At 57.1% G+C, this 23,597-nt stretch overlaps 1 protein-coding gene across 3 annotated transcripts in view; it reads right to left on the bottom strand.

The window, feature by feature from the left end:
* AGRN (agrin) overlaps positions 1–23,597 on the bottom strand; it is a 128,875-nt gene that overhangs the window by 63,066 nt on the left and 42,212 nt on the right. The window contains exons 3-4 of one of the 3 annotated variants that reach the window (XM_055800000.1): positions 17,556–17,576; positions 3,841–3,888 (exon numbers count right to left, since the gene is read on the bottom strand). In XM_055800000.1, coding sequence (XP_055655975.1) covers positions 3,841–3,888; positions 17,556–17,576 — 69 coding nt within the window. Of the gene's footprint in view, positions 1–3,840; positions 3,889–5,672; positions 7,420–17,555; positions 17,577–23,597 lie in introns of those variants that run through there. The other 2 variants (XM_055800002.1, XM_055800001.1) reach the window with 2 other exon arrangements.

Genomic DNA, 23,597 nt, shown 5'->3' with positions numbered 1-23,597 from the left:
ACACCTGCCATCCCCTCCTCCAGAGCACTCCTGCCCTGGGGGGCCGCAGCTGAGCCAACATCCACCCCCTTTCCAGCTCCCCACACAGACACTCCCCAGCTCCTGCCTACCAAGAAAGAAGAATTAGCCAGCTTGGATGCCCCGGGCCAGTCCTCAGCTGGGGAAAAGGCAACAGCCTTCGTGGAGCACTGCATTTAAGTCAGCCAGGCCTTAAGACTCTATAGAGCTTAACAACCTGCTGCCCAGCTGCGGGAATGCCAGCAGCATGGGAGATTTGAGAGAAAGCACTGAGTTAACAGCATTAACGGCCTTGCTTCAAAACGAAGCAGAGACCACTCTATAAATCAATGTGTGGCTGAAGAGTTTTCTAGGGTGGAAATTGGTATTGGGAGGAAAGGAAGAGATAAACAGCACACACAGTGCTAATTAGAGCCGTCTCCCTGCTGCCTGGCAAATCCCTCACCTCCAGCATCGCCGAGCACCAGAGGAGTGATCATGGCTCCAGCACCTTTTGCATATGCAGGGTCTTTGCAGAAGAGATGCCCAAGGTGCGGGAAGCCAATTCCTTTATATGAAAACCGGGGTCTGACGTTGCCAGGGCAGACGATTATTTCTGTCCAGCTTTGGCCCTGTTGTTTGGAAGGGGACAGGACCACAGCAAACCTTCCAGCAGCAGCATTTCCAGCTAGAAACACCATGATGCAGATCCCCAGCTGGTACCGGTGGGCAGAGATCTGTTGGCTCACGGCACAGGCTGCCAGCTGGTGGCAACCCACTGCTCACCGCAAAGCTACGTGGACTTGCTGAAGATGAGGATCTAGCCCAGAAGATAAAGAGGCGACAATCCTTAAGGAGCCCAGATGGAGAAGAAGCAATCAAGGGGCCCTGCTGTGCTCGGTGCTGGCACTGTCACAGGCTCGTACTGGGACACACCCCAGAGCACTCACTGCCTGCCGAGACCCACCGAGTGCTCGCCTGCCACTTCTGTCATGCCACCAGGTACCGCCTGCGGAGGGGAACGTGGCAAGGCACAGACCCTCCTCTGCCCATCCCTCTCGGATGCAGCTGGTTAGGGGAAGGGAGAAGGGTTCAGCGGCTCCCCAGCCAGGACAGTCAGGCACATTCTGACTCGTCCAACACCTCGTCCCACCAAAGCCACCCTGACAGCAAGCCTAGGACAGGGGAGCCATGGCCCTCGCTCAGCAAACCCCAGCCAAATCCCAGCAGTTTACAAGCACAAGCGCAGCATAGCCCCGTCTAAGTCAGTGGATTTATACACAGGACCAGAGCCACGTCTCCAAGCCAGCCCAGGCAATGAACACTGCCCGTCTCTCCAGCACAGCAGCAGCAGGGACCAACACCCTTACGCCAGAGGGGACCTCTTCCCCATGCCCCCTGCTCCCCTCTGCCCAGGAACACTTCCCAGAGATGACCTGAGGCATTTGCACTGTATTAGACTTGCAAAAGGAGGCGCCTCATTTGGCATTCCACCAAGGGTGGTAGTTTTCCATCTCCTGTGGGGACCAGAGATCTTTTGGAGTATGTCATCTGGATGGGCTGGGCTGCTAATATTTTGGAGCCATAAGCTAGGAGTTACACCTACGTTCGTTTTTATTTTTGCTTTAGATGCTTTCTCTGGTCCAATTATAGATTAATCACATTTTATCTAGCATCCGTTTCTCCCCCACCTCCTTCCCCACCCCCATCAGAGAAGGAATGAAAGAAAGAAACAAACATATTATTAATTGGCTGCTGTTTTCTGCTGGGTTCCTATCTGTGCACATGAAACTAGGGAGGCTGGGGAAGGTGACTGCACACCCTGCCAGCAGAAAACAGGGCATTTTAAGCCTGATTTTCAGAGAAAATAAAGCTCCTATGATGACAGATTTAGATTGGATATTAGGAAGAAATTCTTCGCTATGAGGGTGGTGTGGTGAAGCACTGGCAGAGGCTGCCCAGAGCAGCTGGGGGTGCCCCATCCCTGGCAGGGCTCAAGGCCAGGCTGGACGGGGCCGGGAGCCACCAGGGCTGGTGGAAGGTGTCCCTGCCCACGGCAGGGGGTTGGAACTAGATGATCTTTAAGACCACTTCCAACTTAAACCATTCTATGATTCTATGACATTATCTGAGCAAATGCATGCCTGCCTGCACCTAACAGCTTTTGAAGTTGTTGACTGTTCACAGCATGGCCTCAAAACCCAAAGTTTCTACGGGTCTGTGAAACCAGAAGGTTTTAGTAAGCCTAGAGAAAAGTGTGAGGTGCTGGTGAGTACACTGCTCATCAGACACCAGGGAATCCATAGGTGAGTCAATCCATAGGTGCATGCCACAAGTCCAGGGAAAATGCAAGTCCATAGGAAACTCAGGTGCTGTCCTACCTGCTCTGCCAGGGAAGGACGAAGGATTCTGGAAGAGGACAAGGAAAGCACCATACCACCTCATGACTGGCAAGGTGAACATTTGGAGGTTGGGAGGGAATTGTTAGGAGAGCTCAGAAGCAGAAACCTGTGGGACCCAAGCAAGAATGGGAAGGGAAGGAGGGCTGCATTACAGCCCCCCCACAACTTACACGCCCATAACCTTTCTGGCCAGGGCAGTGGACATACCTGATGTCCAACTGAACACCAGCTTCCAGTTTGCTCTTGATGCTGATAAAGCTGAAATCTTTTGCCAGCTGGAGCACAAGCCCAACAGATTTTTCAGTAGCATTTATACAGTGTTAGTGGCTGACTGATTCAAGGCTGGATGGGCTGTGATGATTCAACTTTGGCTCCACAGCAGAAGCAGTAATTTAATAAACAGCCAATATCATCTCAGCAACCTCTGCTCGCCTCAAAAATCACCTCTCCCTAAGCTGCTCAGCCCATGTCCCATGTACCTGTGCTGGATAGATTCCTTCCTGCTTTGTGCCCATTTAACCTCCTGCTGCTGTGAGCCAGTACAACCCACTCCACTCCTTTCCCAGCAAGAGTAAGACTTGCTAAGGCAGCAGAGAGTCCCAGGGAGACACCGTGTCCACATCCCTCCCTGCCTGGCTATGCCTGCTCTCAGGGCAGTGTGGGTGGTGGTGGGCTGCCCAGACCACAGCATGACACAGCCTCAAGCTCCAGGCCCCACAAGCTGAAACTAGTCAGCTCCTAAACTCTCTTCCCCTGGCTTGCTCCGACACTACACAAAAAAAACCCACCCTTGGAGGGACCAAGGGAGGCAGAACACTGTTTCTCACCGTCTTTCCCTCAGCGGCAACTCTGCCACATACCATAAGCCACATGCTATTGTTCTTTTCTTTTTTTCCTCTGTGCTTGCAGAGCAGCACGCCCCTCTGCACCTCCTTCTGCTTCCCTCCTCCTTTTGCCAACATCCAAGAAGACCCTTCAGGGACAAACACAGAATAGCCACCAGATTCAACACTTCTGCTTTTAAGATCCCTTTCTCCAGTCCCTCCCTTCCACAGCCTCAACAGATGAACCAGCAAAGCTCTGCAAACTGCTGGAGCACATGGAAGATCCCATCTCCTTTTCCAGCCCTTCCCTGCAGCCGTCAAGGCAACCCTCTGCAGAGAAGGGGCTGCTGTGCCTCCCAGGGAGCAAAGAGGGACAGTTGCTCTGCCCTGGCTCCTCACCCCAGAGGGCCATGCTCCTGCATCCCCCAGGCAGGGGCAAGGGCACGATGCAGTGCTGCTCCGGGCACAGAGAGCCGCCAGTCAGCTGCAAAATAGATCACTGGGTCAGGAGGCACCGCTCCACCACCAGCTGCGGAAGCACGAGAGGCTCAAGTGATTTGCTCTTAAGTGCATCCTGAGCACAGAAACCGAGCTCCAGCAAGTCACGGTGTACTTACCATCTCGTGGCGTCGGTGGCGTCTGAGTAAAATAACTATTGGGCTTGTCTGCAAAGAAACAGAAAACACAGGGCTATCAGCAGTTCCCTTTTGCACACTCTTGTGCCTCTGCCCCCCCACCCCTCCTCCCTCTACACCTCTATCCACAGCTCCCCAGCAGCATTTTGGCCAGCACTTCATCCCTTTGGCACACATACCCTGCACAAGCAGGCACCAACTCCCAGGGAATTCCAGGGAGGTCCTGCAGCAAGAAGGAAGCAGCAGGAACAGGAGCCACGAGCCCCAGCTCTCCTACTTGTATCAATGGAGCATCTCTGGCTTACGGATCTGGCAGCAGCCCTCTTCTGCCTGGCAGGGCTGGGGCCTGCCTCAGCCCGTCGTGTGCCATTTCACCAGGGCTGCGATGCAAATCGTGCTGCCTATCACCTCTCACACACGCGCCCACCCAGGCACGGACCCACCAAGTCATTTGGGTTGAGCAGGACAGCAGCCGGGAACGCTGCAGTCTCCAAGGCGAGAAGGCAAAGGTGGGAGAAAGGGGGAACCTGGGGCAGCAGAAGGGGAAAGCTCCCAGGGACACGACCGCAGGTCCCAGAGCAAGGTGGCACAACCTCACCACCATCCAGCCCTCTACATTTGGGTAACTTCTGGTAAAGCAGGGGGATGAGCTCTACACAGGCTCCATAGACCCTGCCATTCTGAGTGGGAAACATCCCAAAGCCAGTGTCAAACTGGGCTCTGCTCTCTATTAAGCAATGTGCCCAGGGTCACAAAGCCAGGCTGTAGCAAAGAGCACATCACTTCCTACAGGCCAGGCTCTCCCCCTACCATCGCCTGGGCCCTGCTCCCACCAGTGATTTTCAAATGCATTTGTGTGTTTTACAATTTTACACAGCTTTTTGTCTAACCACGCACACTCCAAGGGAAACAGTGCATCCTAAAGCTAGGCTGGAGGATTTGCCTGCCCTCTAAAGGTTTTTCTCACAGCAGGTGTTCAGCACTTCCCAGCATCAAGGAGGTCAAAGACACTGCTGCACAATGGAGTCTTCCTCTACAGTAGCTGGCAATACATGGATGTACCCACACCCAAGTGTGCGATCTACTCAGCCACACCAGGGATCAAACCAACAGCCTAACCACAGGGAAAACTCCTCTGTCTTGCTCCAACCCTCTGCTGATTCTTCAGAGTAAGAGAGCATATAAAGAGCAAGGATCCTGCAGCAGCCTAGGAGACACACCTCCCACCCATCCCATACAGTGACAGGGTCCCACAGTTCAGCAGTTTGCTTGTAACAAGGCAGCAGAAGCAGCCCCTGGCCAGGGCAGGACTCACAGGAGCCCATCGTTTGCCCCTCACCTCCCACACAGCCCTGCTGAGATCCCCACCTTGCAAACAGATGCACTGCATCCCCTCAGAAGCATCACTCACCCTCAGACCTCAAGCAGCAGATCAGGACACACAGTATTTTGGGAGGTGGGGAACGCAACGTGGGACACAGAGGGTGCTGGTGTGGCTGAGAGCACAAGTGCATCATGCATGGTGGGGAGCTGGGGCTGGCCCATGCACTCCCGCCTTCGCAGCTTCACTCTGCAGCTCTGGACCAACATCACCTCAGGGAAAAGTGGGGGCAGAGCTGCAGAACAGGCTGTTGCCTCCCCAGCTTCTCCCCAGGCGGCAGCAGTCAAGCAATGAGGGCCCGGGTGCAGGGCGAAGCCCAGCCGGCGGCTGGCAGCATCGGGAGGGCTGTCCGCAGCCAGAGCCCCGTTATGCCAGCTGACCTAACCCTTGCCTCTCCCTCCCCTGCTCCTCCCACGCGCCCAGGGACACCTACAGTTGTTGAGGAAGAGCAGCACAGCAAATCCCAGCGTCGAGGTGGCCAGGAGGATGAGGCAGATGTTGCATGGGATCATGAAATACCGCACCACCAAGGAGACCTTGTGCTGGTACATACGGTCCCGCTCCAAGGCCCCCGGAGCCATGGGGTACTGGCAAGCCGTCATGCTCAGCTGTCACGCTGCGGGCCAAAGCTCAACCCGCCACCGACCCATCCAAGGCAGAGTAGCCACAAGGCTCACATGGGTCCCTCTTCCTTCCCTCCCTGGTCGTCTTTGGCAGCTGCAAGACTTAAGTTTTTCCAGAAGTTCCCATCCTCTGCTTGCAGGAGGGCAGGGCAGGCCGGGGGCACCTTCAGGAGCAAGAGTTTGTCCCCACATCTGCCATCTCAGAGGCACAGCCTAGGGGTCTGGTCCAAGCCCACCCCAGGGGGACACACGCACAGTCTGGTGCGCAATAATCCCTATTCCAGCACAGGAGGTGTCAATCCACAGCCGCCCGCAGAAAGCAACCTCAACAACCCCAGGCAAAAGTGCTACGCGCTCAAGTTCCGTGGCCAAGCCCAGCGGCACTGGGACAAGCTGCTACCGGCGTGGGCACGGTGGGCGCTGCCGCAGCACCAACACCGGCTGGCTCCCGAGTGCAGGGCAGGGACAGAGACGGTGTCAGGGGTGCGGGCATGGGACCCCTCCCAGGCTCGCAGCCTCGGCAACCCCCGTGCCCTCTTGGCGGGGACGGGAGGGGAGGTCTCAGCACCCCGGCAGCCGCTCAGCTCCCCGCTCAGGCTCCGTACCACCGCGCTCCAGCAACACTGAGCTTCCTCGGCGGTCCTGGCGTCTCCTCCGGCGGCTGCTCCGGGGCAGGCACTCCCACGCCCACCGGCTGCTGACCCCTCCGGGACAGGTCCTCGGCACCGGGAGCAGCCCAGCGCTGCTCAGTCGGCCCCCGCCCCGGCTGAGGGCTGCCGTTCCCTCTTCCACGCCAAGGCTCCTTTCACCGCCGCTGCGCATCCATCCCTGCTCCGCTCCGCTCTCCTCCGGGGCAGCCGGTGCCCAGCGCTCCCCCGCCGCTGCCGCCGCTCAGCCCAGCCAGGCGCCAGCTCCCCAGCACCCTCCCAGCCCTCCCATGAGCAAGGAGCCGCAGCCCGGCTTCCCCCGCTCGGCGAGCCGCTGTCTCGCCGGCAAAGAGCAACGCTACCCAGCACGGGCACCGGCCCCGTCACCGCCACGGCGGCCGCCGCAGCAGGGCAGCTCCCCTCACGCCGCTGGGACATGCCAGTCCTTCCCGGAGAGGTTCCAGCTCCCGGCGGAGCCCGGCATGGAGAGGCGGCACAGACGCTCGGATAGCGACGGGAGCGGCGGCCACCCTTGCCTGGGTGGGTGGGTGGGTGGGCGAGTGGGTGGGCGCAGCCAGCGAGGCAGCTCGGAACCCCCGTGCCAGCACCCGCGGCCCCACGCCGAGACAACGGAGCACGGATGGGAGAGGAGCCGGCGCGGCCGCCGAGCGCCCACCCCACGCCCTGAAGTTTCCCCGCCCGCTCCTCTGCCCCGCGGGGCCCGGCAGCCCCCCGCCCTGCGCCGGCAGCGGGGCTCCCGCCCGCCCCCTCGGCTCCGGGAAGCGGGGGGGAGCTGGGGGGGACGAGCCCCTGCCCCGCCGGCCAACAAAGGGGAGGCGAAGGCGAACGGGCGCGGCGCAGACAAAGAGCAGGAGGCGGCGGGGTCGCGCTGCCCCGGCTCCCCCGGGACCTCTGCGCAGGCAGGGCGGGGGGGGGGGCGGCTCCGGGCACCCCCCACCCCACCCCCGGGGGGGGGAAAGCTCATCGCCCCGCCGCTTCCCCGCCCCGCCTGCCCCATTCGCCCACTCGAGATGCTGAAAGGCGGGGAAAGTCCGCACGCGCTCCCCAGCATTAACCCCCCCTCTCCTTCCAGGGGCTTCCCGCGGGGGCCGAGACCCCCTGGGCCAGCAGAGCCACGCAGAGGGGCAGGAGCAGCCCCTTCTTGCCGTTTTCTAGGATATTTGTTCCAGAGGGTGGGAGGCACAGCCCAGCACACCCCACGGACCGGGGGCAGCCCCACCCCAAAACACCGGGGGAGCTGGACGGGGGCTGCAACCGCAGGGACCCCGCTGAGTCGGGACCCGCTGCGGGCCGGTGCTGGCACACCAGCTGGATGGGGGGCAGGGAGCACGGAGGGGTGAAGTGCTGCGACACGCGTGCACCATCAAGCTGTGCTGCTCCCTTCCTTGCCTACCTGCGTACCCCTACCCCCAGGAAGCCAGAAGCCTCGAGTCGCTGCTTCCCTGAGGTGGGATGCTGCCAGCAAGGACAGGAAAGCTGCCAAGAGGAGATCTGGGCTGAAAGCCAAAGGGAGGTCAGGGCCAAAAGCCAGATTTCTTGAGTGAAGGTCCAGCAACGGGGCAAGAGCGAATGGCAGGGCAGGGCAGCAGCTACAGCCCAAGCACTCCCAAAGGCAGCGATACCTGGCACCCAAGGCTCCCTGGGACCCCGCTCCACACCTGCTCCCCACAGCCCCTCTCCAGGCTGAAGACCTGTCTCTAGTGAGACAGCACCCCTGGCAAAACACACGGCTCCCAGCAAGCCGTTCCCCTGCCCGCAGTACCACGCACCCAGAGCACCATGACTTGCCACCTCGTTTCTAAGGCACCATCATCCTTAGCAAACTGGCTGAGCTCTTCCTCACCACAGAGGAATAAAGCAACTCTGGAGACTACGAACAAAACCCTGCAAGAGGAAGGCCCTCCAGTTACAGAGCCACCTGAACACAAAGTCTGAGCTGATTATACACAGTTCTGCAGTTTCAGAGTCTGGTTTATCATCCAAGCCATGGGACAGGAGGCCCTCCCTGTCCCCCAGGCATGGCGGAGGGACTGTTTGTACCCTGCTGCATCGTGCAAAGCAAGGAAGGAGTCCTCAAACACCCATCCCATGCTCGTAGGGCAAGATGAGCACTGTGCACTCGTTCTGTGCTTGTAGGGCAAGATGAGCACTGTGGAGACGTGGCAGTGGGTAACCCGGCTGTGATCAAAACTGGGAAGCTCATTGCAGAGAAGCTCGCTTTAAGTTCCTCCTGTCTCCCCCTGCTCGGCACCGACCAGGCAGCTGCTGCAGCCAGGAAGGGAAGCACAGCTTCCCCCCAGCCACTGCCAGCGGCCACCACCACCTCGCCTGGCTGCTCGGCCCCCCTCTCCTCTCCCCTCCTCTCCCACCACCAGCGGGGTGCTGTGCCTCCATGCGAGGCTGGTACAACTGGCCTGCCAGTGACACTGGCTGCAGGGGGTCTCCTCCTCCTCTCTCCCCCAGGGAGGTGCCCAGCTGGATGGACAAGCAGCCTTCCCACAACCCACTCCTCCCAAAGACAACAACTTGAGATGGGAGAATAACCCTTGCTGGCAGCATGTACCCCTCCCAGTCCCGACCTGCTCTAGCTGTGCTGCCCCTCCCTCCCTCACCTTGGCAATTCGCCTGGAGCCCCTGGGACACAAACACTAAAGCTGAATCCACCCACTCTCTGCTCCAGCGAGGAGATGCAGAGGAGACTGGGTGGTCCTTTAGCAGGGCATCTCAGGCACCACGAGTCAGCAGGTTGCCGCGTCTCCTTGTGGGATTGGCACAAGCTGCCCTACAGCTGCACCACAAAGCCACGCTGCTCCTCTGCTGGAGACGTGGGCTGGGAGCATCCTGGGTGTCCCAACACCGCAGATGCAACTTGCCAAGAGCAGTACAGGGAAGAAGAAAAATGGAGAAAGGAGGAAAGAAATCCAAGTCACGTCCCAGACATTGCTCCTCTTTAAACCTGCATCACTCCCTCTCCTCCCAGGGACTTGCAGAACATGAACCCAGCTTGCTGTGAGGCATGGGCTGCATCCTAACCACCCTGACAGGAGGAGAGCCCACATGAACAGGGTGCCTGATGGCCTCATGTCCAAGGAGTAAGGCAGTCCCAACACAAGCAGGGGCTGCAAAAAGCCCAAGTACTACAAGGGTTCAGTGGGAAACACTCTGCCAAACCCTCTCTCCCCAGCAGACCCCTGCCAGGAACACATCTCAGGAGCCCCCTCACAAGCAAAGCCCTCTGCCAGGGAGAGCACTGGTGAACCAGGTGGGAAAGGGCCTCTGGTGCTGGCTGAGGAGCCATGGGGCTGCCTCCTGGGACATGGCACAACACCCCTCCCTTCACCAGGGATGAAGCACGAGGGCTGGCTGAGCAGGTTGGAGCACCTCAGCAACTGGATACAGACCTCTAACCTCACCGAACACAGAGCCCCCACCCCTCCAACCCAGTATTTTCCTCTCAAAGGGTAAGCTCAAGTTCCTGCCACTACTGCCCTGTTCCTAGCATCCTCCCCAGCTACTACAGCCCCCTGGGAGTTTCTAGAGCATCACACAAGAAGCCAAGACCTTCCCAAAAAGAAAGCAGAGTGCCCTGGCCCTCTCCTCTGCCTGGTCACCATGTGACCAGCTTGGCCTGGTCCTTCTGCTCTGCCTGGTCCTGCATCTTTCCGCTCTGCCCTGGGACACAGGTGCCAAACTCCCGTCCAATGCCTTCACCAGAGCACTGTCACACTGACACTGGCCCAGAAGCATCCTTCTCACCTCCTGGCTTGCTCCTGAACATACTACAACAACATACCAGAAGAACTACCCCCAGGTAGGACTTCAGAGCCATGCTCCCCTGGCAATTCCAGCACATGCAGGCTAAGGCCAGAGGCTTGGCTTCGAATAAAGAAAGAAAAAATCCCCAGAGGGAAGCGAGGACATTTGCATCCTCCTGCAAGCGATGCAAGCGTGTTTTCACATGCAAATCAGCCACTGCACAGTCCTCCCTTTCTTCCCAGGTCTGCAAGGACTCTGTCCCCTCCAGCCATTTGGGGGCCACTTTTAGGGGCAGCACTGCCTCAGATCTAAACAGCCTTTGTGTCCTGGAAGAGGCATGTTCAAACTCCAGCATGGGCAGATCAGCGCATCACTCTCTTGGAAAAGACAAACACTTGCACCTTTTCAGCCCTGCAAAGTCTTTCCGATGAGACTTTATAATCAGAAGAACCAGTTGCACTGGGGAGACATCACACTTGTCTTGTTCGACTTGCAGGTCATTGGTTTTTGTCTGTTATTGTCCCCTCACCCTGTTCCCAGAGCTGGCTGCAGGCAGACACCCCTGTACGGCTGCGGCATTTCACAAATGCCCGCATCCTTTTGTGCCAGCCACAGCATGAAGGGACAGCCGGTCTCCACCACCACCACTCCCTCTGCTGACCGTGCCCACCACACAGCCCTTCCCTCTACACTTCTGACACCAGTGCATGAAGGACCAGGCAGGAAAACACAGCAAGACCTAACAAGGCGAAGAGAACATAAAACCCACCTTTGGCTCAGAAGTGAGCAGCTCAGAAGGGCTAGCCAGCGAGCCCAGCAGCACCAAATGCACACCACCAGCTCCAGGTGAAGTGGAAAGGGGTAGCTGTGCATAAGACAGAGGCACCTGAGGCATCGGGACAGCTTGGTCCCCCGGTACCTCTACGTCCGGCTCAGTCCGCACTGGGACAGCCCAGCCTGGCCAGCCCTGGGCAGAGGGGACCCATCCCTCAGCCACGCTGAGGCCCCAGAGCAGCCCACCATCCCCACTCCAAGCAATGCTGCACACCTGTGCTGACTTTCTCCCCTTCCTCTTCCTGGGGACTGGGAGCTGCCTGGCTAGGGCTGCAGGTGTTCAGAGGAGGGCCAGCCCCAGCAGGGAGCAAGAGGCAGAAAGTCACCACATCTGCCAGGACAGGGGACAGCCAGCTAATTTAACACCCTCAGACACAGCTGCTATTCCTCTACTAGAGGCAAGAAAACATTATCTTTGAGCTCATCCATATTCCTCCCTGCCCAGTTTTCTAAATGAAAGTGTTCAGTGCATTAAGGCCTCCATGTGGTCACCAGCCAGTTTAAAGCCTGGTGCCATCAATGGGTTTATTTCTGGGCTTTCACAGTGAGGATGATGTCGTAGCTGCTGCCAAAATGCAGCAAACGGGCAGAAGGGGCTGGGCTGGGTGCAGCTGGCTGTGCTTAGTGTGGCAGGACGGTAGTTTCACCCTCTTGCTTCTGAGCTGGCAGGAGATGCGTATGGCACATCAGCCCTGGGAGCAGCACGACCCATGACCATGCACGCTGCCCTGCATCTCTACGCTGCCCTCCGACGGGGGACTCACGGGCACCTCATGGGACTCTGCGCCCTCAAGCCACCCATTACTTGGAAAGAGATAACACCAGCAGGAACCACCAGTTTCATTTCTTTCACCTCCCCATTTCTGCCTACCAGATACCAGCCTGCAACATCAAAAATCAGTGCTACGTTGGGAACTGACTGACAGCTGTCAATCTCTCCCTCCTCACTGAGCTAGAGACCTTGCAGAAGCCCCCCCAGCTCCTGCTGTTGCCAGGCTGATTCCCCACCTGGTTCCCTTCTTGCTAATCCTGTTTGGCAGGGAGCTAATTGGGATTTATCTGACAGCACCCAATGCCTAGAGAGCCATTTTGTGCTTCCTCTGGGGAGGGCAAGGAGGAGGAGGAGGGGGAGGGGGAGGAGGAGGAGGAGGAGGAAGCCTGCAGAAGGCATTTGCACATTCTCCCTTCCTCATTCCCTCCTGCAGTTTTACAGGCTAATTACCAGCATTAGGGAGAAAGGAGCAGGAGGGGGAGAAAGTGGGGATTTTAATTATTTCATTTAACACTTGGCAGGACCCAGCTTGACTCCTGCTGAGCAGCACTTGGAAATAAGGAGCTTTTAAACCCTATCAACGGGAGACGGGGGAGCGAGCGTGGGATATGGGGCTGGGGTGGCCAGCCTCATGGCTAGGTTGGTGCATGTGCTGGGAGTGGAAAGGGGCGTTAATTCACACCATCGCTAATAAACAGCTGTGCCAGGCGCTGCCAGACAAGGGGTGCCTGGCTGCCTCTTCTGAAAAGCAGGGCTTCCCCACTTAATGACTTTGTCCTGAAACAGACCCCTCCTACCATGCAACACTGGACCATGCAGCTGTCTTCCAGATGTGCTTGGGGATGCCTGAGCATGGAATGGGCCACATGTGTATGCCCCAGGGAATTCAGATCACCCTCTCCCAGAACTGCTGACCCTTCTCCAAGCAGGTGGTGTGCACACCACAGCCTGTGCACATGCTGCAAATACAGCCCCCCCCTGTTAACAGATGTCCCCCCACACGCACTGCACAACCCCCACACCTCTTCCACCTAGCCACCCATATGTGATGGTGACTGGGGTTTACGATGTTTCTGCCTTCCCTCCTTAAAAAAAATTAACCCCCCCCAAAGTTTGCATGCAGAACTTGGTGTCCAGATCTAAAAGTACACAGCTGCTCCCCAAAAGCACACACACAGCAAAGCAAAAGCAACCCAGAGGAGGGAGGTAACGCATCTCAGTGCTGAGCCACAGGAGCCCAAGCACCCTTTGCCCAGCCCTGTCACCCTCTGCCTTCACAAACTGCCGCCCCAGGTGACTGCTCACTCGAGCTGCTGGGCTGCTGCAGGCCCCCGTGGTCCTGGCCCTGACTCCCCACCCCCCGAGAGCCCAACTTGCAGGCTCCAAATGGGGCAGCCGGGCTTGAACCCCCAGCCCCAGAGGACTTTCCAGACCAAGGCACCCAGCCAGGGATTTCACGCCTTCAGCAGCCACCGCCTCCCTCCCCGGTGGCTCCCTGCAGCCGTGCTGCCCGCACTGCTGCCCGCCGCGGGACTGCCCTTCAGGGGCGACACCGAGAACAGCCGAGCCAGGGCGATGCTGGGACAAGGGCCCCCTCGAGTCTGTCCCCCTGCGGTCTCCGGACGCTCGGGGGGTGCAGCACTACCGCTCCGAGCCCGCGGCCGCAGAGGCTGGGTGCAGCCAGCCCGGCTCCTCCGGCGGTCTCACACCGCCACCTGCCGCCCTCGCCAGCCCCGCCGCGCTGCCAGGGGAGCCCAGCGGCTGCCGGCAGCACCGGCACGGCGGGGATGATGCTACAGCAGCGCGAGATTGACGAGGAAGGCAAGCCTCTCCCTTGCTGGGGGACAAACAGACCGTTCAGCCACTTCAGTCTGCCCTGAACTTACGTTGTCCTGTGGCTACTGCCTCCCCGAGACAGCATCAACTCCCTCCGCCAGAGGAAGAGCCTTGCCTAACTACTGGAGTGGCTAGAGCAAACCACCCAAGCCCTTCATCCTCTCCGCGTGCCGATCGAGTTGGCTGAGCTGCGAGATGTCACTTCTGCCAACCCTCTTCCAAACATACACCAGCTGCTTTGCAAGCTGATGTAAACTTGTTCATCTGCAAGGGGGCGTGAGGATCAGCTGGTGTTGCAGAGTTCCTCAAGGATATGATAACGTGGGGGGTGCAAATAGGAAAAAACAGTAGAAAACAAATGATGAAACAAACCTACAGCACATTTCTGGAGCAAACACACAGCAAGATAAAATTAGCACGTATCCCTGGCACGCTGGATACCTTCCCACTGAGAAAGCAGCTGCCACCGGAGTGCTTCCAGACTATGAATGACATTCTTTAGCAACAGGAGTGGGGTATGTCTCATACCAGGTCTGCTCAAAAGAGCAGCATTGGCAGGAGTTAGGGTACTGCCAGTAACCTCAGAATCCTACAACCACATCAGCAGAGCACAACATGATGCTAGTGAGAACCAGGCATGCAGAGAGCGCCAAAGCAGAAGCACCTCACTAAAACACCTCAATTCCTACCCACCCAGAACAACACTCAACGAGCAGCGGTGGTGGGGTGATGCAGGAATGGCCAGCACAGACCCTGAGCAAAGGTGAGCCACGCTGACAGCAGCAGCATGCCTGTACCGTGCCAGCTGTACAATGTGCTGCAGGCAGAGGGAGTGCTGGCAGCAATATTGAGGAAAGGGCCTGTCAGTCTTCACCCAGAGCTGCTCTAGAGAGCAGAAGCTGAACACCATGCCACAGGGCACCCAGCACCTCTCTGCCACCTCCTCCCAGCCAGGAGCAGCGGGTTTGCCCCCAGTTCAGCCGGAGGCCTCACCCTGCTCCGACCCTGGGCCTGGAGCTGAGTTACACCAGCCAAATGTTCTCACTGCACCTCTCCCACAAGTCAGCCCGGACACAAGAAAGCCTGCAAAGGCTAGATATTGCACCCGCACCGCTGGGTGATGCAGCTCGGTGCCAGTCAGCACCAGCGCCTGCCGTGGAGGCAGCGTGTGGGGCTCCCTGCGAGCAGCTCCGAGGCAGGCGCCCGGTCGTGGCTGCGTCCGGCACCCACTGCAGAAAAAAGCATCAACCCCGGGCCCCGGTCCAAGCTGTCTGGTGCAGCAGAGCTTTGTTAACCACTTCCCAGAAAGCAGACAAACCACAAGAGCCACGGAGCAGTGCAAGACAGACCTCCTGGGAATGCACAGAGCCAGACTTACCGCAGAGCGAGAGGCGGCCGCATCGTCCCCTCCTGCAGAGGGAGACAGGCGGCCCATCGCCCAGCTCTGCTGCGGTGCTGCTTGGACAGACCCTGCGCAGCCTGGCTCCTGGGGGAGAGCGATGCCTCCTGAGCTACGCAGCAAGGTGACGAGAGCTCAAGCACATCACTAGAAAGGAAACACCCAGCAAAAATGTGTGCTTGCACAGGCCCTCAGGGGAAGTGGGCAACTGCTCCAGGTGGACTGGGAAGGCAGGAGCAGCAAGAGCCTACGAAGGAGCAGAAAGAAAAGGACACCCTCTCCTCTGATCGACTGCGGTCCTGCTCGCAGCTTGCTCACAGGCACGTGGCGTGCATGAGATGCATCCAGCACACAGAGGTGTGCTGGATGGAGACACAGCAACGGGGAGTGGGCAGCCCCAGGAACACAGACCCTTTTTCTCCTGCTCACCTGCTGTCTGGAGAGCCAGAAGCAGGCAGCATCCAGCCACTGCGCCGTCAACCAGGCGCAGCTGAAAGTAAAATTTTTGTGCCAGCGTTGCAAGCAGGGAACAAGCATCCAGCATCCAGTCGGTGGGGCTGCTGGCAGCAGCGCCCGCACGCAGAGGAAGAGCAGAACACTCTCCCACCGGGAAAAGCGCGGTTAATGCATCCCAGGGCCGAGAGGCACAGGAAGCATCATCCGGCAGGGGATGCTGTCGGCTCGGATAGCTTCCCTCCTTGCTCCTGGACCCAGAGAGGCCCAGGATCCAGGCCAGGAGCGGGCAGCTTTCAATAAAACTTTTACGTCCCTCTGTTCCCTCTCCAGCACCTTTGCAGGAAGGGCACATTTCCAAGCAAACCCTCAGCCTACCCCTCCCGATCTGCACAGTGTGGCCCATATATTATACATCATGAGGGGCACAAAACAGGGAGGAAATACGGCAGCAATAGTTTTAAACAGCTCACCAGCCTCAGCTGGTCCAGGCCTGGTGTAACTCCCTTTTCCTCGGTTCGGAGGGATTTGAGGCAGCCAGCCACAATGCCCAGAGCAAGGCTAGCTGAGCTGCCAAGGCTCTGTCCCATCCCACCCCAAAAAGCCAGCTGCTTACACAGCTACCTACGTGGGTCAGCAGTGAACCTAAAAGTCTCAAGATGAGCACAGTGTGGGCAGAAGAGCACCCCGAAGTCAAAGCTGGCGCAGAGAAGCGTTTTGATGCCTCTACACCCAAGCCTGTCCATGGCAAACAAGGACCTGGGACCTTGCGCCACAGCAGGGCAGCTGCTCGGGCACGCTGGAGAGGGGCAGCAGCAGCACTGGGAGGCTGTCCTCCAGCCTGAGCCACCCGTGCAACCAACTGATGTGCACAGAGGTTCGTGCATACAGGGAGAGGGTATGAGATGAACTGCCAGTCCCAACCACATGCCAAACACCTTTCTTACATACGCTCTGTATCCACAGCCACCAAACAAAAGAGCTGGCCATGAGGCTCCCGGGATGCCAGGATTCCCAGCACCAGGGATCACAGGGAAGTGGGCACCCAGCCAGCCTGCAGCCATGTACACTGCATGCCCTTCCCTCACCCGCTAAGGGCTGCTCTCATCAGCCAGGGCACACACATGGTTTGTTTTAATGACTGGGATTCACTGTTTAAAACAACTGTCCCTGTGGATGACAGCTGGGGCTGCTGCTGACACGGTGCAGGGCAGGTGAGGCGAGGGAACCAGAGGAGCAGGGACAGGAGGGACAGAACACCTTATGGGCTTTGACCCATACCCACACTTCACTTGCTTTTGCTAGAAAGACACCCAGAAGAATTGTCTGTGGCATGTTTGCCCACACCTGCAGCTTCACAGCTGAGCCAGAATGGGGGGCGCACATAGCCCCTGCTCTCACCCTGCTGGCAGCAATGCTCTGCCCTTCTTCATTAATTGCAGCAGGTGCAGCAGGTGCCACAAAACCCCCAGGCCAGGTCAACAGGCAAGCCCATCCCTTTTACCTCCAGTGTGAGCTGGGCCAGCGCTCTCCCCCCACCCTCCCCAGGAAGCTGAAGGTGAGAGGCTGAGGATGGAGTTGGAAATGAGGCAAGCACTAGGTGAAAAGTGTCCTTAGATCACAGTTTCACACCCACAGCACTCCAGAGGCTTGGTGCTGCAGCAGCTGTCTCTTGCTTTGTGCAAGGACAGTGGCAATCCAATTGAGTCCAGGCAACAATGTCAGGCTGAGCAACATGGAGGCAGAGGGGAAAGCAGTTCTTCAAACTGTGATCTAAAAGCAATAGCTTCCTTTGAGGTGAGCGCACACTCTGCAGCCAGAAGGCCACGTGGATGGGTGTGCCTGTACCCACCTCCAGAAGGTTTCTATTGCTCCAGCACATCCTGGGTGGATGGAAGAATGACATGGACTAGTCAGCGAGTCTGATGGTGGATGGAAAAAATGGTAATTTTTTGCATGACACACCACCACTTACCAGCAAGAAGCTTCCTATGTTCTTTAGAAAGCAGGGGAGGGGCAGGGAGAAAAAGGAGAGAACAAAACAGTTAGAAACAAGAAAACAAGGCAGCTAACCCAAGCTTTCCTACCCTCCCCCAACCCCCCTCCTCCAGCGCTCTGCTATTGATACCACCTGGGGCAGCTTCCAGCTGTCTCTTCCATCCCTTTCGAGGCAGCATCAGACAGGCACTAGCTCCCAAAACACCCCATGGTGGCCAGGTGGCTGGCACCTGTATCCTGGGGAGGAATTCCCTATCCCTGGCCCAGCGTTCCTACATCGCATACAGAGGAAGCAGGAGAAAAACAACAGCTCACAGGTAGCAGATGTGGGCATTTTTGCCACATGTGGCAGGCCCCGAGAGGTGGCCCAGCCACCCCAACTGTGCCTCCAGAGACCCACACACAGCCCGGGGCTGGGTGCTGAGGGGGCAGTACGACCGGCACTGCCACCTTTGTTTGCAACACAGGAACACGCTGTTTCCCCCGTAAAACCCCGATTCTTCCAGTAGAAACCCTCATTTCAGGAGCATCGCTTGTCCCCTCTGAGTTTATTTCCATCTCCGACTTCTAAACCCATTGATTTAAATCCGTGTTCATGGGACAATGGGCTCCCAGATCTGCAGAGAGCCAGAAAACAGCAGGATCCTGATGTTACTGATGATATTGCACACTGCAACAGCCTAAAATCACGCACAGCAAAAGAAGGGAGAAACAGAGAGCCCCAGAACTGTAACACTACATGCAAATGACAATAAAAAAAACCATCAGGAACACCTCAGCACTAACCGTTGACTATCAGCCACACAGCACAAGCACGCTGGATTAGATAGCACGGTTGATCTGATCCACGGAGAAGGCTGCACTCCTGCCTTACAAGGATGGCTAAAGGAGGTCCTGGAGAAACTAACAAGTGCAGCCAAAGGCTCGGGAGCCAACATGCATTAACTGTTAAACTTCACGGGTTGCCTTGCCAATACATGATTTTCTGAAACAAAGTGCACAATTTGGAAACGTTCCGGAGCTGAGCTATCCACAGCCATGCCAAGTTCCCAATGCAGGCTCCCAGGGATCAGATGTTTCCCATCCAACTCAAAGGGGCACATCCTTTACCATCACAGCTTGATACCTCCTATCCAAATGCATCACCTGGGCCAGAATTACTTTTGAAGTCTAGGGGACCAGAGCACAAGATGAAAGGAGGTTCCCAACTCACAGGATGAAAGAAAAGGTTAACAGTCAAACAGCTGAGCGTTTCAATAGTTGTTATTGAGCATGGCTTATTTGTCTGCCAAGTGATCTACGGCAGTACTGAAGTCCTGTAACCGTTGCAACATTCATTCTAGGCACCTACGGCACTAGGAGCTGTCCTCACATCCAGGTCCTTGTCCCACCAGGACATGGGTATCTGCTAGTGTGAAATGCAACCCTTAACCCCTCTTTTCTATTCCACCCAGCCCACTCTGCCCCCTCCCAGGCCCACACAACAGCTACCAGATATTTAAGAGCAGGGTGGAGTTTGGAGCAAGTGGTGCTGCTTGTGTGCCCTTCTCAGGCTGGAGGCTCAGAGGCTGCTGAAAGAGGACAGGTGTGGAGCCCCAGGGGAAGCACGGCCAGATGGGTGGGATGCAGGGGATGGAAGTGGGCGACTTCTCAGGGAAAGGGAGCGTGCTGGGCCACACAGCAGAGGAAACTGAGCAGGAGGAAGACAAGGAAGCAGCTGGAACAGAGAGCCTCACCCACTGCCCCAGCACCCGGGCTGAGGCCTCCCACGTGCTCTGCATGCCACGTTAGCAGCAGCTCCCACAATGGACTGTGGGACATGGGTAATGTGACACTGTGAAGAGTCCTGACAGCTCACTGAGACTATTAGGGGAAAAACAAAGTGAGCATTGAGGGCTGGAGACGGCCCCATGCCAAGGAAGTGACGTGCAGCCTTCTCCATTGGCAACCAGGAGCCCTCTCAGCTATAACCTGTTGGGAGATGCAGAGAAGAAAGGAAAAGGAGAAAACCAGCTTAAATATATCCCAGAACAGCACAGCTACTTGGGGATTTTTATTTGTAAAAAGAGGAAGAAAGAAATGAAAGCCAAGACTCCATGGCCAGCCCTGGTGCAGATGAAATATCAGTGTCTGGCTGCAGGAATGCGGTGCTCCCTTCTTTTCTTCTCTCCAATGCCTCTGAATTGAAGTGATGTGGATTGTGCCGCCCCACAGTCACATCCTTCTGTGAGCTGACAGCAGAGGTGGCTCTTCTGGGACCCTGGACAGCAGGGATTGCTGGAGGGAATGGGCCCCCCCTCCTCTTACTCCGCTACCCCAGGGGAAGCGGCAGAGCCCTTTCTGGCCAAGGCAGCCCCTCTGCAGAGCCCTCTTGTCAAGGTGAAAAGGCAGCACAAGAACAGCAGCAATGCATTTGGGACAGCAGAACAGACTTGATTTTGCCAGGGTACAGGAAGGTGTCAGGGGCTTTTGTTGAGGCATTCAGATACAGAAGCCCTGGGGACAAGCACGCTTGGCTGGGCTTTCTACAAAGCTTTCCTACAAAAGCCCACCGGGGTTTTCAGGGGATTTGACTGTACCTCTGCCCCTCGCCAAGGGAAAGGATGCAAATGCCTGAGTGGGAGACAGGCAGTCACTGCGGGGAACAGAATGCAGGCAGTTTTAGGTGTTGTGGATTTGGGGGGACACTCCCATTAAGACAGGGCAGCCTGAGGTTCCCTGCCCTTGCGGCGTGGGTGTAAAGGCAGCTCACCCAGCTCAGCCTGTTCACCTCAGGCACGGTGGCAAAATGCCAGCAGCTGTCGCACGTCATTTACCGTGCACACAGCACTTCTCACCCAACAGCCCTGCAGCAGGCAGGTCCCTCAGCTGCTGGCACAAGCACTGCAGCCCTGGCATCCCAGGAAACCCCCTGGCAGGGCACCATGTCACACCACCGCATCCTGGCAAGGAATTCAAGCATCATCTAACATGCATGGGACAAGTAACATGCCCAAGGCCACAGAGTGAGAAACTGTGGCAGAGGTATGCAGCACACACAGAAGTCAGAATAGCTCACTTTCCACATGCCAAAGCACGGCATTCCCAAAGCAGCACCTTTTCTTTAAGGTACCCCTGCAGGTAGGTTCAACTGGGGTGTGGGGGTCCAGCTGGGGCTCTGTGCGGGATAATGGAGTGTCACTGCTTGCCTGTTCAATACCAACTGAAGCTTTCATATGCAGATACCAAAACCTGATGTTCACCGGGTTTGTAACAGCAGCTGCTTTTCAGAGTCAGGGAAAACCAGAAGGTGACAAAAAGAAGATGAAGATGCCTGGCCAAACCCCACACGGAGCTGCCAACTGCAGTGCCGCAGCCCTCAGGAAATGGCAATTGCAGCTTTGTAGCACTAGAAGAGACGACACCAGTGCTGCTCCAGGCCCAAATCCCACCCGGCTGCCAGGGCTGCAGAACAGGGAGGAGCACATGGGATGAGGGCTGGGTGGAAAAAAAGTGTTGGTTTTCCCTGTGAGTGATGCTAGCTCTAGTCTACCGGTGGGAAACAGAATCCCAGAAGGGTTAAGGGACTCGAAACACACTCTCTCAGGCTGGCGTGGCCACAGCAAGACTGAACACTTGACCCCGTGGAGCCAGAAGCTGCCTGTGACTCACGGAGGCAGCCCGGGCCGCTCCGCTCAGCAGCAGCCTCCCACCCACACAGCCCTGCACCAGCGCCGGCACCTCTGGACCGAGTCCCAGCCACCCCAGCCCCTTCCCACACATGCTGACCTGCAGCGCTTCCACCCCGCGGCTCCGGGCCCCTCTTCCTCAGGCTTGGGAGATCGCGCCAGTCCGTCAGCGTGCACACGCTCTCCCTCTCATTTTTAGAACAAAAGTGCAATTGAGATGAGTTAACCCCAGAGCCTGACCTGCCTTTCAACTCCAGCATATTTCACTGGGCTTTGATTTTCCCTTCAGCATGCTGTGGCTCAGTCAAGCAGCTGCTAACATCAAGAAGGGGAAAATAAGTTTATTTTACTATACATTAAATAAAAAAAAATAAAAAAAGAAAGGAGAGTGGGAGGCTCTGTTCCAAGGTCAGGCACTTGACTGCAGAAAAGCCTCCCTGGACAGAACCGCGCTGGGAGCGGGGAGCACGGCCGAGCTTTGCGGAGAAGCAGCGCAGAGCAGCAGGTGTTCGTGCCATGCCCGGGGGGCGCAGGCCAGCGCAGCCCTGGCTGCAGCAAAGGGGACCTACCCCTCCAGAGCACCCAGGACGTGCCTGTTGGCTTACTGCTGCCAGGGGCCGAGCCACTCTGTCGTAAAAAGCCATACTTCTGAGAAAACACGACTCGGACAAGTCACCCAACACAGCTGTCACAAGGCCAGAACTATCTCTCCAGCCACCCAGACCAACGCACACCCCAAAACCATTTCCCTGCTGCTCGGGTCAGGAGAACTCACCGAGGCAAGCTGTCCTTTGGGCAAGCCCTGCCTGGAGGTCCCAACCTGAAGAGGCAGCCCTGGGAGCTGGCCTTGCAGAAAGACACTGCTAACTAAACACAGGCTCAGCCCCGGGGTTCGCAGGAGGGTGGGAGGTCTCCTCTGCAAATCTTCCTGCCTGCCCACTGTGATGGGCACAGGTGCTGGATATTCACAGAATCACAGCACGGTCAGGGTTGGAAGGGACCTCTGGAGATCATCTCATCCAACCCTCTGCTAAAGCAGGCTCTCCTACACCAGGCTGCAGAGAGTCACATCCAGGTAGGTTTTGATTGTCTCCAGAGGACATTCCACAGCCTCCCTGGACTGCCTGCAGAGCCAGAAGGGCAGGCTCCGAGAGGCCAGGAGGGATCCCTGACGGATCCCAGGAATCCAACACTGGTGTTTTCTTTGCTCTCACACTAACGTCCCCGATAAGCCTGCCAGTGAGATCCAGGTTGGACTGTCTCATTCCCAAGGAAACAAGCCAAGGGTTCCCACGCCACCTTCCCGCTGCTCAGTGCACAAAAGCAACACAGACTTCCTGAAATCCCTCTCTCCATGACCCTCCCTACTGTTTCTCTGCATCCTGCTCCAAGGCCACGCTCTGTAGTGAGATAACAAGGCACTTGCTGCCAAAACCAGCAGCCGGAGGGGCCCAGGACCCACGCAAATCTGCATTCAAACAAAGACCTGATCTGAATGTCAGAAACTGCAGATGAAGCCCTATGGTCTGGGCTTACTGAATTCACCTAAAGCCAAAGCGGGATCTCTGGAAGAGCTTGGGACCTGGATGCCAAGGTCCCACCAAAAGCTGGGGGCACTCTGGCACCCGCCTCCAGCCGCAGCGGGCAGCCGGGCGGGCGGCAGCTCAGCCCTGCAGCAGCGGGCACCTCTGCCATGCCTCCCACACCCGGTGACCGAGACAAGGGGCTGGAGAAAGAACAGCCAGAGAGAATTTCAATCCCTTTAAACATTCAATCTGCACACAAAGCAACGAAACCCAAGCAATCGCACACTAAAAAAGAAAATTTCTCCATTTTCTTTGCAGTCAGCACTTGATTCTAAAATTTTCTTAAGTCTGGGGCATCCAAGCATCCCTGCTCTTGTCAATTACACACTAATTAAACACATTACACTCGCTCTCAAAAACATATCAATCAATTGGCATGCGATCAGCATCTAATAATTGCTGCTACTGAAATTCAGCCTCCCCAGAGAGGTGCAGTTTTTGTGTGTTAATTGTTTAGGTTTGGCAAGCGAGATGGGAGTTAACGAGCAGTCCAACTGCCACCTTGGGAGGAGGGTGCTGCAGAAGGCAGAAGAGGCAGCAGGGATTTTCCCACCTTCCTCCATTACCAAGCTCCGAAGAACAGTCCTCAAAACACAGCCAGAATTGGAACCAGATGTGTAGGAAGTGTCTCATTAGCAGTAATTGCTTTGCAAGGATTTGAGGTTTCCCCTCTGTGCCACCACCAAACACACTTTTAAGAAGCTGCCGTGGGTTGGGTACCAGGATGCACTGGTGGGGGCGGGAAGGAAAAAAACCCACAGGGCA

The sequence above is a fragment of the Falco peregrinus genome, chromosome 3 (genome assembly GCF_023634155.1).
Source record: "Falco peregrinus isolate bFalPer1 chromosome 3, bFalPer1.pri, whole genome shotgun sequence".
Classification (NCBI taxonomy): Eukaryota; Metazoa; Chordata; class Aves; order Falconiformes; family Falconidae; genus Falco; species Falco peregrinus.
Note: the sequence above shows the minus strand (reverse complement) of the source record. Positions and strands in the feature narration are given on the sequence as shown.